The 17916-nt window shown below is 39.7% G+C and overlaps 1 protein-coding gene across 1 annotated transcript in view; it reads right to left on the reverse strand.

The window, feature by feature from the left end:
• Positions 1-3621: 3621 nt before the first annotated feature.
• The window catches only part of LOC308246854 (POU domain, class 6, transcription factor 2-like), a gene marked incomplete at both ends in the record, with an annotated part of 125463 nt that continues 111168 nt past the window's right edge, over positions 3622-17916 (reverse strand). Inside the window, 3 exons of the mRNA XM_080665205.1 lie at positions 3622-3626; positions 4417-4645; positions 7939-8030. Coding sequence (XP_080521331.1) covers positions 3622-3626; positions 4417-4645; positions 7939-8030 — 326 coding nt within the window. The remainder of the gene's footprint in view (positions 3627-4416; positions 4646-7938; positions 8031-17916) is intronic.

Here is a 17916-nt window from a genome sequence, read left to right on the forward strand (position 1 = left end):
TTTTCTTCAGATGTGACCCAGGAATATAATGAGCAGGGAAGGGTCTCGCAACAGTGCAGCCAAGGGTCTTCCCCAGAGACACTCAATCGAGGATCCTCTCCCTGTCCCCAGGGGAGAGGGCCTGCAGGAAGTCAGCCTACTGGGACATAGGAATGGCTATGAATAAACAAACTGTGGCATATTCTTACAATGGAACACTACTTGGAAATGAAAGAAACTGCAGATCTACACAACAACATGAGTGAATCTCAAAGACATTATGCCCAGCAAGAAAAGCCAGACATGAAAGAATACATACTGCACGGATCCAATTATATGAAGTTCTAGAACAGAAAAAACTAATGCATAGTAACAGGAAGCAGATCAGAGCTGCCTTATTAGAGGAGGTATTGACTGAAAAGAGACAAAAGGGAACCTTTTGGAGAAAATGAAATGTGTTATGTACTGACTGTGGTGGATGGAAGTTGCAAGGGTGTACACAATTATTAAAACTAATTGAGCTGAGCACTTAAGATTCATGAATTTTATTGTATGTAAATAACACCTCAGTTAAAACAACAACAAAGCAAACAAAAAGGAAATATTATGTAACTTGTACATGAAATTCCTAACCTCAAAATTAGTCCCACATACTTTACTTGGCACAGCCTTTAATTTGGAGACTCACAAAAATCCAGGGCAAGTTTCATGCCAGTGCTAAGGGTTGGAGAAACCATCTTTGGCCTTGAGTTTCAACTTGCTTTGAATCTAATTGTTTTTCCATGTTCTAAGGTAAGCAGCATTCTCTAATATACTTTTTGGTAATTAATTTAAATGTTATGCTGGAGTTAACTGGAGTGTTCGTAGTTTGATATAAATCTCCTAGGTAGCACATTTACATTCTCCATTTATGTTGCCCTTAGTGATTAGTGGGTTATCCCACCTGGCCTGTGAGATGAGAACAAGTCACTACCCTGAATCATCTATCCTAAATGTAGACCTACCTTTGCTGTCCCACTAACCCCTTTGCTACTTATGGTCACTTATATTGAGGCTGTGTTTATCTACATTTTCTCCTCTAATAAAAAAAAACACAAAAAAAATCCAACACATTTGCATGAGTTCTACAATGAGGACTTTATTTTATCACATTAAATAATCGTCTTGTTTCCATACTAAGACAAATGCAAATGACATTTTTAGTACAGCTATCTGTGTTTCAAAGTAATAAGTAAAATGGAAGACACTGCTTTTTAAAAAAGTTTATAAACTATGTGACAGAGAACACTTAAGTCATTTTCTTTATCTGAGGTTTACTGTCATTATTAGTCTTATTTCACAGGTGTGGGTTTGCTGACAGTCACCTAATACCAAATCCCCATGAGCACACAGTAGACAAAGGATACAAGGATGGAGGGACCCAAAGTAGTGACAGTGGGAGGTATATAGAAAGGGAAAAGGTTCTCAGAAGTAAGACGGGAGACAACACGAACTTTACCTACTTCATTCCTAAGTCTTATCTGAATTTGGGGCATTTCTGGGCTTGAACTCAAGTCAGAACTCCCACCGGCTTCCCTTAAAATATTCAGAACCTAGACCCACCCTTTGACATGTCTTTGAGTTCAGGGTTAGTCTCAGTCTCAGTTCATGCCCATAGGAGGTCCTTACAGTTCTATACAGTAATCTCAGTGTTCAGAGCCCCTTCTATTGATGAGGGAGGCCCTAACATGTTTCTTAAACATGTTGCCCATGTTCCATGTCATGTCATCCAGGCTTCCCCTCCCACACCCCTCACATTACAGGTAGACACTTCAACACGGGACAGTCAATCTCTAGTTTGGCCAGTGACTGATGAGGTAGCCTGGAATGGAAAGACTCAGTCGAACCGGAACTTGAGTTTTGGGGAATTTTAGATAATCATGGAGATAAGGATAGCACTGGAGATTTCCTAAAGGTACATGACTTGGAAAGATGCATATACTCTAAGGAGACAAAATGGGACATGAGTGGACCAAAATGATGGGTTAGTCAAAAGTCAATCAACACAGTACAAGAGCAGGCAGAGGAGATAGGTTTTAGTCACTCTGGACATGGAGATCAGCCTCTGCCTGCTCAGAGGGGAGAATGATACAGCTTGCAGCCCATTGGTTCACTGGATTGTCTAATTCCCAAATCTCATTCCACGACCACTGAGGCAGGGATACAGGGCTATCCCTAAAATTCTGCAAGATTTTTAACTCCCTATTCCCATTTGTTTCCTTACAGGAAGATCCCATCATTGATGAGACAGGAGTGCATCTCGTTCTTGAATGGGAAGATCAGAGGAGAAGGGAAAACAGTCATAGGCCATGCAGATGGGTTTTCTTTTTCAGCAATGGAAAGCTTTTGCTGGATAAAATCTTGGAGCAATAGTTTTAGTAATGCTTCAGTTATGCAAGAGAACACCCCTTAGTTTTGGGGACATGAATGTACTAACAGAAGGAAGAATATTCCCAAATAAATTATTCCGTACACTCATTATCCCCTTGTAGAGGCCTGGGGTGGTTAGGAACAATAAGAACATTAATGAGGGCACTTTTCACAGTCACATGGCTCACCATCACCCTGAGATGCTCAGAATCCAGAGATAGTTGGAGATGCCAAATGAATTTTGAAAAAGCTCCCAGACCAGCTTGACCATCAACTCCAATACACTTCTGAAGATGAGGCCACAGGGAAATTATGTGAGCAGCACCAAGGGATAAAAAGAGCTAGTGCTCTTACTGAACTTACAGCACTTAATGAGGACCTTGGGATCATTTTCTGAAACCAAAGATGCCAAAAAAAAAACCCAAATTCCAAACTATAAGCTAATACTAAATTTGATATTGAGAGAGAGAGAGAGAGAGAGAAAGAGAGAGAGAGAGAGAGAGAGAGAAGGAACATCTTGATGGAAGTTCTTACTGGACCAGTTGCTAATTTTGAACCCTTAAAATAACAAAGTAATAAAGCCTTAAGAATACAAACTGTAATAAAGATATAACAAGCCTGTTTTTTTGGACTCTGACTTTGGTGTCCATTTTAACCAAGCAGGATTAATCCATGTCCTACAATCTCCACAAGCTTATGTTTATTTATAATATCCAATATTCCCATAAGCGCCAATGTTCCAAATGGAAGGCTGCATTTAGATAATGGCTATTTCTTCATTAAGATTTCATCATCCACCTACATTAAAAAGCTTCTCCCTACACTTTGCTGCTTTTGCTTTCACCTTGTTTATTCCTGCCTTATTTGCTTAATCTTGAGATCCTAGCTTCCCAGGCACTCTCAAATTTGAAACAAGCAAAGTTTGTGCATTAATGTGTCCTGGGCATGCATGATTTATGAATGGCAGCTTTCTTGGCACAATTTAATGGTATAAGAAAGACTTTGTTTTAAACATTAAAGTAAAAGTCAAGAAGTGGCAACCGTGGATGGGATATTAGAACATAATAGTGTGTAAAGAAATTTGGGTCAAGAGTTAACCAGTTTTTACTTGGTCTATTTCTTAATCTGTGGACTGATGCTCTGACCAATTTAATAGGTTATAAAGAGCCCTAACATTTGATCAAACAAAAAGTACTTCATATTGTTGTTCTAAAAACTTACCCAACCAAACTCTCACTCTGCAGAAAAAAATTTAGTCGTTAACATTTATATCAATAGAGAAAACAAATATATTTGACTAGTCCAAAATAAATGTTTTCTCTTTGTTAAGCATCCTAATCAAGTTTTTCCTCTTTAGAACTCATTTGTAAGTCAGTTTATCAGTTAGTGTTATCAAATCTTTTAAATAAAAGTCAAAATCTTCATACTAACAAGAATAATACCCTTTCTGAGTAATGTTAGAGTCCAACTTTTGCTATATGCTCATGCAACAGAAAGACTCAATATTCAAAGTCTACTTTTCTTAGTATAAACTATGATCTCAAATAATATAATTTTGTTTAATAATTATAACTAAAAATATACTTAGTAAGAAAAATAATAATTATACTAATTATTCCAAACGATACCTTGTTGAGATGTTCCAACCACCTACTTCACAAAGCAGTCATGTCTAACCTTTCTTGGAAGATGACCAAATTGAAGAACTCATGAGATCATAATTCAAGTCTTCAAATAACAACTTAATAATTTTACATGTAAATTTTTTTATGTCATGCAATGATAGCTCATAAATGCTTCCAGTGGACCTGAAATTAATCGTAGGAAATGAGAGCTGATAAAGCCCAGGGTTTGAGCAAGCTAAGGACTCACAAGACAACTTGATATTTTGCTCCCTACAAAAGCCTCCTATATCCTGTATAGTAGAAGCAGCTCTGAACCACATTCAATATTCAGAGTACTTTCCCTCTGCAAAGAACTCTGGCCCGTGGATGGAGCCCTACGTGGCACACAGACACAATGGGTTACCTTGTAGATTTTGCAATGGCAGGGTCATAATGCCTCCAGCTGCAGCTGCTGCTACCAGCCCTTGAATGTTGGTGAGATTTGCAGTAGGCAGTGTGAGGACGAGTCCTTGTTGCCCTCCTAGCTGTCCGGCCATGTTGAAGGGGATGAGGATAGGCTGGTTCAGGGCGGGTGTGCCTCCTGGCATCACACCAGCAACAGCTGAGGCTAACTGCTGTGCCGTCAGAAGTGGCTGCAAGAAAACATAATCCTAGCTCACTTTCCAGTGGAACCAAGGCATGGGCTTTTAGATCAAATTTTTCTTCTACTTATGTGGGTCAAAAAGTTCCTGAACAAGTAGTGAAGAAACATGCTCTGGTCCAGAAAAAAAAAAAAAAAAAAGGAAATCACATTTTATTTATATTTTTTGGAAAATTTCATTTTATACATCTTTAGAACATCCTCTAAGAAGGAGTTCAAACACCTTTAAAAGTAATACCTTACACTTATATATTATTATTCCAATGAAGTTTGATTTGATCCTACCCTTATATATTTGAAACTCTGTTAATTTATTCTGTGTTGTTCCAGAAAGAATTCATTGGGGTCAGTGAATTTTTGCTGTTGTTGTTCAAAAATAGCAACAAAATACTATTCTCATCTATTAAATTAGCGAAAGTAATGTAAAAGATTTACTCTGTGCTGGTAAGTCTGTAGTAACACCAGTATGTAGATTTAGGACATGTACCCTGACATAAGCCTTTTGGAAAGCAATTTGGAGACCCATATCAAGAGCTACAAAAATATTCATCCCCCTTTGACTCAGAATATACTCCTAGGATATAGGCTGAAGATATAATTCAAACAGAAAAAAGAAACGATGAAAGTATGCATTACATTTTAAAATACATAAATGCTGAAAATAGTTTGTTACAGTACTAAGCTTGGTAAAGCTATCACCTAGTCTTTAAAATGAATCATTATAACACCTTCTTAAAAATAGAGAAAGTTTATAAGAATACATGAAGTAAAATGGAAAATAATTAAGCAAATGATAATGAAATCATTGTTAAAATGAAAAATTTGACAAGATCTAAAAAGAAATATAGAAAAACAAAAATGTTTAATGTGGATAAATTTTAAAATGTTTTAAATATTTCCTTTGTTATGACTCTAGCATTCATTGCCCAGTTAAGACAACATTAAAAATACATGTTTATGTCCACTATTCCGCCAATAGCCATTGTGTGACATGGAGGGCAGCCTCATAGGGATGTACTTTGGGCACCAGACACCCTTGAGCTGGGCGAGGGCTCTCCCCCAGAATGATGTAGGAAGGATTCTTGCCCTGGCAGGGCCAGATGACCCGAGGGGTCATTGATCTTAGAGTCTGTGGTCCAGGACTTTCATTGCACCCCTTTGGGAACTTGGGGAGACATAACCTCGTGTCCTTTTTTTTCTCTAGACAAACCAATGCAAAACTCATATTGAGGGGTTTCAACTTTGTTTTTAATGTAGCATTATTCTATAAAGTAAAGGGTAAGTCAATATGGGTGTAGTACAAAGCCCAATATGTAATAGCCAGGCACTATTCTAGGCTGATGTATGTGTATTAACTCTGTTGCCCTACCACTGAGATACAGAGAGGTTAGTAACTTGCCCCAAATCCCACATCTAGTGGGGGTGGTGGGGAGCTCAAGGCCAGAAGGCTGCTCCAGAGCCCATATTGCACCCCTTTCCGATCACTCCTTCTTAATTCATGGAGGAGATTTAGAAAAGTGGGACTACTTTTTTGCAGAATGAGAGAAGGGAGGAGGGTTGAGCCCACTCTGCAATTTCCTATAGTCTTCCCTCAAGGCTGCATCTGAGGAGCCCTCTGAAGAAGCCCTGGGACTCCATGCAGCCTAGTTTTAGAACCGCAGCTCTAGACTCTGTGGGCCAAGCTCCTAATATATTTGCTAACTTAATACATTCACATAGATTAACTGTGCCTTAAAAAAGAGAAAAGGTAAAGCACAAAAATAAACATATTTTTTTAGAAATAAATACAAAGTTACAAGCTGGTTCTCAAATTGCTGATGTTATATCACTGACCATCGTAATTCAAGATAAGAGGGGAGGCATACTGGTGGTCCTCAGACTGTATTCAGGATACACATTTGGGGGGTTGGGCCTGTACTGCTTTTTAAATTGAATTTGCTGGCTTAGAGCAGGGCATGCACTCTTTAGTTTGTCATGGTGTCCACCACTTCTCTTTGTCTCGGGCTGCCATGCTTCTTACATAAAACCTGGAAACCTTAGAGTATGTACACACACACACACACACACACACACACAATGCCCTAAGCCAGTGGTCGGCAAACCACAGCTCGTGAGCCACATGCGGCTCTTTGGCCCCTTGAGTGTGGCTCTTCCACAAAATACCACGGCCTGGGCAAGTCTATTTTGAAGAAGTGGCGTTAGAAGAAATTTAAGTTTAAAAAATTCAAAAGCAATTTCAATCGTTGTACTGTTGATATTTGGCTCTGTTGACTAATGAGTTTGCCGATCACTGCCCTAAGCTAAGCATGAAATCAGAAAGGGCATGGCCAGAAAAAGCTGGTTTCTATGATTCCCACTGAACTTTCTCCGGCTTTCATAAGAGAGTAGACATCTCCCTGGATTTCTGTCCTCCTGCCCTTGTGCTCCAACACGGACAGTGGGATTTGAGGCTATCAGGGAACTTGGTGGCACTGGAGCAAGAAAGTCAAGACAACCCATGTTCTAAACTTGGGTTTTCAAGCCTTGAACTGGTGAGCCCTCAAAGTACTGAAAGTGATAAATTTCTAGGAACAAAAAAATAACAGAAAAAGAGAGAGAGAAAGGCTCGAAGATCAGCTTCTTTTTCCATAAGTTGGGGTGACCTCTGAAAGCTTCACACTAAATAACAGAGGTAAAAAGAAAAAGAAAAGCCCAGCCTTTTATAATTGTGTTCTACATCTCCATGTTCTCCATGTAACCACAGGCTGTAAAAAACCCCCACAAATATTAGACTTTAAAAAATAATGAATGTATTTCTTTATTAATGCAGGGCTGTATGTGATGTACAGTATTGTCAAACCCAATAAGTTGAACTTGCATTAAAATTGCATTAACTTTTTTATATTAAGTTATGTCTTATATTGCAAAAATGGCTGTAGTAAGGTTGAAATAACTTAATTTTCTTCACACTCCAGTCATTAAAGTTTTACTTTCTAGAAAACTGTGCAGTAACTAACAGCACAGTTGTAGTGGGTCTTAAGAAGAAGAAAACAGGATTCCAAATGATTAAAACAAACATTTCCTATAAAAAAAAAAAAAAAGAAAAGAAAAGAAAAGAAAAGTTCTGCCAACTCACTTTTTCTTTATGGTAAATAATGTAGTCATACAGCTTCCTATACAAATATTAATCACCATCTTTTCTCTGTTGGAGTTAATTGGATTGAACTCATTATTATTTATTTGGTTCTTTATATAGTTAAATCATTCTATATACAGCCTAATGGAAAGCAGTTGAGAGATACTGACCTGTGGCCCAACCGGGAATGGGGGATGGGTCTGACTGGCCTGGGGGTGGTCAGGAGTGCCTGGGTCTGATAGTGCTGGGTTTCCTCTGGCCCCTGGAATCCAAAAGAGAAGTGCTCCTTTAATACACAAGCCAGCCTGGGAACTGCACAAGACCCCATCTTCCTGAGACATCCCATAACATTAAGGCACAGATGACTTGCCAGAGTGGGTTATCAAAGCTCCAGCACATACATCACCCGTCTACATACATTTTCCTAAGGACCATTCAGGATGGCCCAAGTCATTCCAGGAGGTAGCAAGCTATGACTGCAGGGAGAGTCACACTATCAACAGTGGTGCTAATGGGCTTGTGTTACATATCAGTTTGCATAGGGTACACCAAGGCATTGATTGTGTGGGAAACTGTACGCTTTTTAAAAATTTAAATATATTTTTTATTGTTGATAGCATTACAAATGCCTCCCACTTTACTCTCCTTTACCCCCCTCCTCCCAGCCCCTACAACCCACCCCAGGTCTTCACCCCCCTATTGCCCGTGTCCGTGGGCTATGCATGTAAGTATATAAGTCTTTGGTTTATCTCTTCTCATCCCCCCAAACCCCACACCGAGGTATGTCAGTCTGTTCCATGCCTCCATGCCTTATGCATAGGTGGGCAACAGCTAATCTGATTCTCGAAAGCCAGTGACAGTGTGGTCTCAGACATGACCAAGTACAATTACATTGTCCCTTAATATGACTTCATACACTTCCGCCCTTCTCCACACACCGTCAGACAATGAATCTCATAAATGTGTTTTCCTAGAAACAAAGCCTTTTTCAATGTCACCTTACATGATTTCCTAAAAAAAGAATATGGGTCTCTTTAAGCAAACTTCCTGGGTGCTAACTGAAGCAATAAGAACCCCACACGACCTCCAAGCATAGAACACAACTTACTTCCTTTGCTGAAATCCTGTTGGACACCAAAGCATGAAAAAGGAAATGCCACCAAAACAGCAGCACTTTGAACCTTCTTAAACATTATTGCTTCTCTGTGTGGGCTTACGGGCTTTTTTTCAGGACAAACCATATAGCAGGTAAGACAGTGGCATTACAATAAATACATGAGTAAATAAACAAATAGAGCTAGCATCAAACTTTGAAGGATTTTAGTTGGTAGCTTTTATTTTGTTGGTGGTTGAAATCCAATTCCATGCCACCCTTAACAAGACTCTCTGTCCAGAAATTTGTCCTATGAATACAAGTGGAAGACAACTCTGTTTACTGGCATGTCATGGATGACCAAGAAAAAAAAAGATATGACTCTGTCACACTTATAAATTTTAAAGAAGGTATTATTGGCTCATTTAAAACAAATTGTTCTATATATTCTCCAAAGGGGCAGACTTATAAATAATGGAAATGTGGGGAAAAATACTTCAGCACATTAAGCTACAAATAAAATTGACTGCTACATATTATTCAATTGACTTCTATCTCCACTGCGATGTGTCAATCATAATGGCATTTTATAACAGGATTAAGCAATAAATGTGCAAAGCCATTATGCAGAAATCTGAAAATCTGATTAATTTGTAATATTTGTGTGTGTGCGCAGAAAGTCAGGAATGGACACTGCTTGGGGAATACTTACAAGCATTCTATTGAAATTTCTAAATTGATTTGGAGCAAACTAATAAAAACACAGACTTGCTGACATTTTATAAAGTGAATTCTGCCAAAATATGTTTGGCATTTTAATGATTGCTGTCATTTAATAACAAGGGCTAGATGACCCATCATAAGATGCCAACAATTTCCCCATAATGTGCAGGAGATCTTTCCTTTAAATTTTTTATATGTGATTTACTTATTGTGCTTGACTAGCAGGGCACTTTAAACGGGAAGCTGTATTATGCATCGTAAATCTCACAATTTCTCTTCTTATATATCCAAAGTCTTATTTTGTCTTAAAATTCTCAGCAAAGCTTTATGTACTTTTATAGAACTAACCAGGTCCAAAGTGATGCTTTTGGTCAAATATCCAGAATAGGTAAATTCTCAAATAGCTAAATCTCCACTTCGGTTTAGGTTTATAAGATGTTTTAAAATTTTGGTTGCTTCCCCATACTCACCAGGTATGGGTTTTTACTCAAGACTGTTAAAAGAGAGTTTTATATTGCACAGAAGAGAAAACTCCTTTACACAATTAAAAAATATATGTAATTAAAAAATATATGTAATTAAAAAATTTCTATGCCTTGTCAGGTCCTTCAGTTTCATATTTCGTTCACAAGTACCACGCCCATTTTTGACTCTGTTCCTAATGACATACCATTGTAGGGTTTAGGATTTGTCTCATACAGGTACTGTGTCAACAAGAGTGTGTGTTTGTTCCCGTAACTTTACACAGATTACATCTGCTTACATTTTATTCTCTGTGGCTGGAGGCCCTCACTAGCGTACAGCAGCTTGTTTCGAGGCTGGTTATTTTCAAAAGCCATGTTCAGTGCAGTACAGGGCAATTCCACACAATTTTATGTGTAAAATGAAGTCTTTCACAAGCTCTAGAAGAGATTATGTATGCTTTCCTGCCCGGATCAAAAGGTAATGTTTCTTCTTAATGCACATCTCCATTTTCCCCAAACACATGTATATCACGCTTAACTTAGTAAGACCGTAAACCAATCTGTCTGGCTGTAAGGCAGCTCCCAATTCAGGGGTCTTCTCGGAGCCAGGGGGGGAATTTAGCAGTCAGAATGAATAAATGACGTTGGCGAAGGGTTTCAGAGAGATTTGAAGCAGTGCTTAGCCTATGTTAGCAGAGAACTTGAGGTTAACTATTCCCATGGGCATAGAAATAAAAACAGGAACTTAAATGGTTGAGCAAGTTCCTCCTGATCAAGTTCCTAGGAAACATGTTACCTCTCTAGAGACCAAGAACGTTCACAAAGCTCTCGGTGGCCTGATCAGCACTTAATAGTCTGTGTTTTTCAGGCAGCAACTGTGAACTCCAATAGGGCAGGACTGTGTTCACCAGTTCACCACTTACACCCAGGTGCACTGAAGGCATTTCACTCACTTTGAGTATTCTCTCAATAGAAATGGAGGCTTGGCTTTTAATTTTCGAGTGGTATGATTCCTTCAAGAGAGGTACTGGCATCCACTGGATTTTTTACTACAATTTAGCATAAATCTTGGAAATATCTTTAAATCATTAGCTTGTTGCCAAATTTTACCTCAATTCCAATTTAGATATTAAAAGCAGTTTGTTGTACAATTTAAAAGCAAGGACTCTTAAAGTTTAAGCTCTGCCTGGGTCTAAATTTAGCTCTGCTACTTCACTAGTTATGTGAATTTGGGCTTGTTTCCCCTCTTCTTTATGTATCAGTCTCCTCTTGTAAAAGCCTGGGAAAATAACAGTACCTCCCTCATAGGATTGCTGTTGTGAGGACTGAATGAGAAAATATGTAAAATTTGGTACCGTGCATACTTGTCACATATGTGCTATTTCTATTGACTATTATTAATACGATTTTTTGTATTTAATATCATTATTTAATTTGCCCATAATATTCACCTGCCCTATGTCAACTCAATACATACTCCCATCCCTGTATGTGCAAATCCACATTCCCTCACACACTGACCCAAATGCACACTCTGTACCATTTGACTGGTAAACTAGTATAAAACTTATTTTTAATTGTTAAAATACCTGCTTGTCAGAGTATTGGTTTATTCAACACCATCCCTCCAGTGTTGATCTCCCATCTGAACCCTCCAGGCTGCCTGCAGCTCACTCTGCTTTGAAGGGACTGGACTTACCCGCAGAACCAAGAGGGGTGGTATCCCGGGTGCTGGACTCCTCCCTTCAGTGCCTTCCTGAGGAGAGAGCCTCACAAGTTCCACCTCCCCACCCAACTCAAGGTCAGAGTTCCTGAGTGACTATCCCTTGTGCCTCATGGCAAGTTATTTATTTACTAAAGGCCCGATGCATGAAGATTCATGCAAGAATGGGCCTTCCTTCCCCTGGCTGCTGGCACCGCCTTCCCTCCAGCCCAGAGCCGCCTTTCTGCCTTTGCTTTGGCCCGGAGCCGCCTTTCTGCCTTCCCATGCTGCCTAGAGGCCCGGAGTCCCTCGGTGCCTGCATATACAAATTAACCCACCATCTTTGTTAGGTTAATTTGCATACTCACTCCTGATTGGCTGGTGGGCATCATGAAGGAATGGTTGATTTGCATCTTTCTCTTTTATTAGTGTAGATTGGGTGTAACCGCTTTTCATTAAGGCAAACTAGGCTCGGCATCCCTCAGCTACTCTAAAATTAAAATAGATGTGCACCCCAGTATAGAGTTCTAAATCCTATCCCCCATTTTGGAATTGACTTCCAAATAAGCCATTTTAAGAAACAACAAAACACTTTTAATGCTGAGAGGCTATATCTCTTTCTGGAGCCTTATCCTGTTACCTTGGCAAAGAGGCTACAATGGCCATGGCATTGAGAAGGAAGCAGAATTGCAAATATAAATTGCTCACCATGAATAAACCAGTTCTACCTTCTCCTATGTGGTGGCCATGCCTCCCAGGCAATGCACCATATGCTCTTGTTAATGACCAATGTATTTTTAATGAACCAGGTTCTGCAGAGGGAGCCTTTGGGTTTCTGTGCTCTCTGCATTAGCACAAACATAATCACATGGAAATTACAGGGAGCCCTCAGCTTTTTCTGGTATTCACATCTTTCCTGCCCACTGTTTGTGGTTTTCACCAGTGAGTCAGGTGATGCAAAGGTTGCTTATTATAAGATGGACAGTTGAATGCATTATTATTTTATGTTGGGCATGTAACCCCAGCTAAGCAGGGCAGAAATCCCCTCTAAATTAAACTTCCCTTTCTTTCAATTTCTTCAAGATTACTAAATGCCAAGAAGGGTCTTGGCATTTAGTGAAAGTGTCTATAAAAGTCTTTTCAAAGCCATTGCCACTGTTTGCCCCTTTTTATGGCCAGTTGGGAGTTCTTTATTATACTGGCCACACACACTGTACAGGAATCCAGTGGAAATGGAGACTTTAAAGTAATAAATACACTTGAAAATCAAACATTCATTAATTCACATAAAGGTTTGCATGTTTTCATAAGTCTGTGGTCAAGTACTTGCAACGTCACCCATTGAGGCCTAGAGGACAGAGACTGTCTGAAGACATTAATGTGCATAATGGATCCCTTTCTTCTAGCAGGTGACTAAGTGGTTCTGCTGATCTTTATTAAAAAGCTTCACAGATGCATGAAAAGTCAAAGTGAGATTTGGGATATCTAGATAAAGCATAACAAGAAATCCTACAAATACCTTATGTGGACTTGATTATCTGAAGATGTTTTTGTAATATTTACCAAAGTTATTCAATATCTACTTCAGTTCTACAGGTAGACTTAGTCTACATGTGGTGTAGGAGTCTTTAAATACATTTTGTTCTCTTAAAATTTACTAAATCTTCCTCAGTCTTTCTCCAACAATTTTTTAATCATTGTTTTCACATCCATCTAATAAAAGCAGAGCTGAAGCCCTGTGATATCCTAGCCAATATAGGTCTCAATTTCTGTAAATGCTTCCTCTCAGGAAAAAAAAAGATAAAAAGGAGAGAGTCATCAAACATACTCAGGCAATATTCCATGACACACTGTTGGCAGCATAGGGGGTGCTTTGGGGTATGGATTTTTCCTGAGTACTGCTATGTCTACAAGAGTTTAAGTTCTTTCAAGGCAAAGACTCTTTTTAACTCAACTTTGTATCTCCTCCAGGCAAGCTCTGGGCCTTGGCATGTGTGTATACATACAGATGTGTATATATATGCATGCAGACACACATGCACACACACACACACATATATACATATATATATGCATATTGGTATTTATGTATGTTGTAGTGAGTTGGTATTCTTAAAGTGATGGAGATATGTATCAATGTAAGCTGAAATCATTTCAACACATATTTTAAAGCACCTAATTTTGTCTAATTTAAAAACACCTTTTTTTTAATTTAAGAAGGCTTGCTCTCTTCAACACACTTCTCCCAAGAAATTGACACTTCCTCTGACAAGTTCATTGCTAGGGGAAATGCTCAAACCTGCACTCAATCCAGGGATAAAGTCTTTGCTCTCAACTGATTGATGGGATTCTGGCATGGCCCCATGGATGCCAAGGTTATATATATCCTGTGCTTTTATGCCCATCTACAGAGTTTTCTTTCTCATGCAATCCTACACCAGGGCCAATTACATAATTTGTGGGACTCAGTGCAAAATGAAAATGCAGATTCCTGTTCTGAGGCTGGGAAGTCAATCTCTCTTCCCCAGGGCTGCTGCCCAAATCCATGGCAGATGGGTAAAGCCGAGGGATGGCAACCTTTCTTCTGGGACACCTGGACCAGGGGTGGGTATGAAGCCCCTTCTCAGTTGCACACTGAGCCAGGCCCCTGAGAAGCACAGAAGGGAGAAGGTGACAGCCACAGTGGGGCTTCCAGGGGTCTGGGGACTCCAGAGGCAGGAAGCAAGTAGCCAAAAACTTACCCTGTCTTGCAGAGTGAGGAAGTAGCAGCTGGACCACTAGATGCTACAAGACCCATCCACCCACATGCTCTTGCTGCGCCATCAGACTTTCCTTACAAAGCTCACATTCAAAGATAAATTACTAAGAATTGCAATTCAGTGATCTCAGGGCACTAATCCTGCTGGGTTGGGAGCCCTATGTGCCTGCAGTGGTCACTGACCCTTAAAGCAAGCCCTGCCCACAGTTCACTGTCACCATCCATGGATCAAATATCACATAATTTTGAGTTACTATGTTTTTATCCAGCAGACCTCCTCATAAAGGATCCTCAAATTTTGAGAAACTGCACCTCCATTTACAACTTCTTTAGGAGAGTTATTTTTCTAAATCAGCGTACATTTTGAAAAGAATGTTTGTGTCTACAGAGGAATTTAGACATGGTTTTTTTCCCCAACAAGAAATTGAACTTATAAATCATCAATGCATCTATTATAAATAATTATCACTGACTACATAAATATACCATTGGTGGAAAATTAAGATGCAATATGGTTTTATTTCCTATCCATTTTCAGTTACCTATGCCGATAATGGAGAGATGAGGCATGAATTCCTCCAAAGAGAAATCATATGGAAGAGATCACATGTCTTTTCTCAGTTGTAGACCTACCTTCCTAACAGTGTTACGCTGTCACTAACAAAAACAAATATTTTTCTCCCTGACTGCCTGCTGGATCATCAACAAACTTGACAACAAGATAGTCCAAGGCAATGTAATTAGCTATTGCCTACCTTTAGTATAACATGCAAGAATTACTAAGTACTGACTTTAAATGTGCTTGAAAATGTTCAAAGCTCTTAAGTAACCTCCTTTAAAATTTTTATACTAGCTTAGGCAAAGTGTGTGTGTGTGTGTGTGTGTGTGTATTTTGGATGGGGAAATGAGGCTGAAGGGAAGGGATGGGGAACTAGTCCATTTTGTCTTAACACTTGTTTTATTAGTTCTATGGGATTCAAATTATAGAGTCAGAAGTCCCTGTGTTTCTTTTTGCAGAATCTCATCCTCCAGTCTTCCAGCAACATTTGTGTTTGTTTTCTTATATCTTTGAGGCTCTCTTTGCAGCCCTTTAGATGTATGGGGCTGCCCCCTCAAAAGTCTTATGCATTTTTAAACTGTTTTCAGTTTATTGAGACTCTTAGCTTAGCCATCCCACATGGATACCTGGAAACCCAAGTGTGGGGATGAAACAGAGATAGCTACACGGTAACGCGAGCCCAAAGTCTAGGCTCAGAGCAAAGTGAGATGCCAATCACAGTGATGTGTCATCCCTGTTCTCACAGACCTAGATGCCTTCCAGAGTTCTGAACTCTGCACAACCCTTCAGCAGCCAGGAGGCCGCTGATCTGACATTCAGAATATGATTTAACCATGAGCTACAATAGGAAAAAACACATTATTTCCATTGGAAATGATGGCCTCTGCGTGCAGTCACTTCTAATAATACCCATGGTACAACATCTCAGAGACCACCCCCAACACAGAAAACATGTGGCCCTCCGTCTGCCGTGGCTACACTGTGCTACAAAGAGCAGGTGATCAGAGAACCAGAGAACATGAACCCTGACTTTTCAGACTCTGAGATTTCCTGGGCAGTTACATTAAAGGAGCGCATTAGTAACTGTGTGGCTAGGAAGATAGCGACATCTAGTTTTGTCAAGTGACACCATTATTAAAATCTGCCATGCACTGGCATATTATACGATGATGACATTTCCATGCCCTTCCCCCACCCCAAAGGATGTGTTCTCCATTTGAAGGACACTCCTTTAAGCTGAAAAAGTTTCCCCTAATGAAAAACTCACTGCACTGGACTTTAGTTCCCCCTTCGACCCGTGTCTGTCTTGCTGTAGGGGGCACTGCTCTGTCACAGAGCACTGGGGGCTTCTGTGGAAGTGGTTGGATTTGAGGAATCAGCATGCCCTCTCCTTCTGTGTTCCTCCAGGCACAGGAAATGTCTGACCAAACACTCACTCCTAAACTGTTTCTTTCTTCGAGTAAATAATTCCTCTTTTCCCTCAATTCTTTTTTAGAGACATCATATAATTTTATTTGCATATATGTAATGTTTTTTGTGCCAGGCAATACATTGTATATAATTTTCTCAACCCTTACAATAACCTTATAAGAAGTTTATGAGTATTATGTCCATTTATACAGGAAACGAAACTTTATAGAGGTTAACTCACTTTTCTATTACATAACAAGGAAGTCACAGAGAAGCAGCTATATATCCCTATCTGTCTGATCAAGGAAGGTGCACATCTCTATCACCTAGGCCAGTGGTCGGCAAACTCATTAGTCAACAGAGCCAAATATCAACAGTACAATTGAAATTTCTTTTGAGAGACAAATTTTTTAAACTTAAACTTCTTCTAACGCCACTTCTTCAAAATAGACTCGCCCAGGCCGTGGTATTTTGTGGAAGAGACACACTCAAGGGGACAAAGAGCCGCATGTGGCTCACGAGCCGCAGTTTGCCGACCACTGACCTAGGCTATCTACTGCTCAAATATTCTGTAACGGCTACCATCTAGTGAATACTTTCTATGGGCCAGATACGTTGCTCAGTATTTTATATATATTTTCGCATCTTATCTCCACAGAAGCCTTGTGTTGTTAGGGTTATCATTTCCATTTTACAGATGTGGAAATTAAGGTTTAGATAGGTTAAATAACTCAACTACAATCATACAGTTAGTGAGTGACAGTATCAGCATTTGAACCCAGTTCCTTAGACTTCATGACCTCACTACCCTATGCATCAAATGCAAATGAATCAGGGAGACAAAACACAATGAATTCCCAATGCCATGACAGAAACTGTGTTTTCCAGATATTTTCCTAGTGGAACATGACTCCAGAGCCCTTTAGGTCCAGATCTGGGAAAGTGGGTGATGGAGGAGAGGGGATGGCACAAATGATGGCTGCATTCTTAATTTAGGGTCTCCTCTCTCTGGACCAGCAACATCAGCACCACCTGTGACCTTGTAAGAAAGTTGGGACGGCAGGTCCCAGCCCACCCAGGTCTCAGACCCACTGAATCTGAATCCGCAATGGAACAAGACCCCAAGGTGATTAATACCTATCTTAAGTGTGAGAACACAGTTTTGTTGTTGCAGTTGTTGTTCTTTGTTTGCTTTAAAATATGTTTTTATTGATTTTTTTCAGATAGAGGAAGGGAGAGGGAGAGAGCGAGCGAGAGAGAAACATCGATGTGAGAGACAAACATCAATTGATTGCCTCCTATATGCTCCCAACCGGGTACAGAACTCATGCCCTGGGCATGTGCCCTGACCAGGAATCAAACCGGCAACCTTTCAGTGTAGGGGACGACATTCAACCAACTGAACCAAACCAGTCGGGGCAATGCACGGTTTTATAACG

Source organism: Plecotus auritus, assembly GCF_963455305.1.
Source record: "Plecotus auritus genome assembly, chromosome: 4".
NCBI classification, from domain to species: Eukaryota; Metazoa; Chordata; class Mammalia; order Chiroptera; family Vespertilionidae; genus Plecotus; species Plecotus auritus.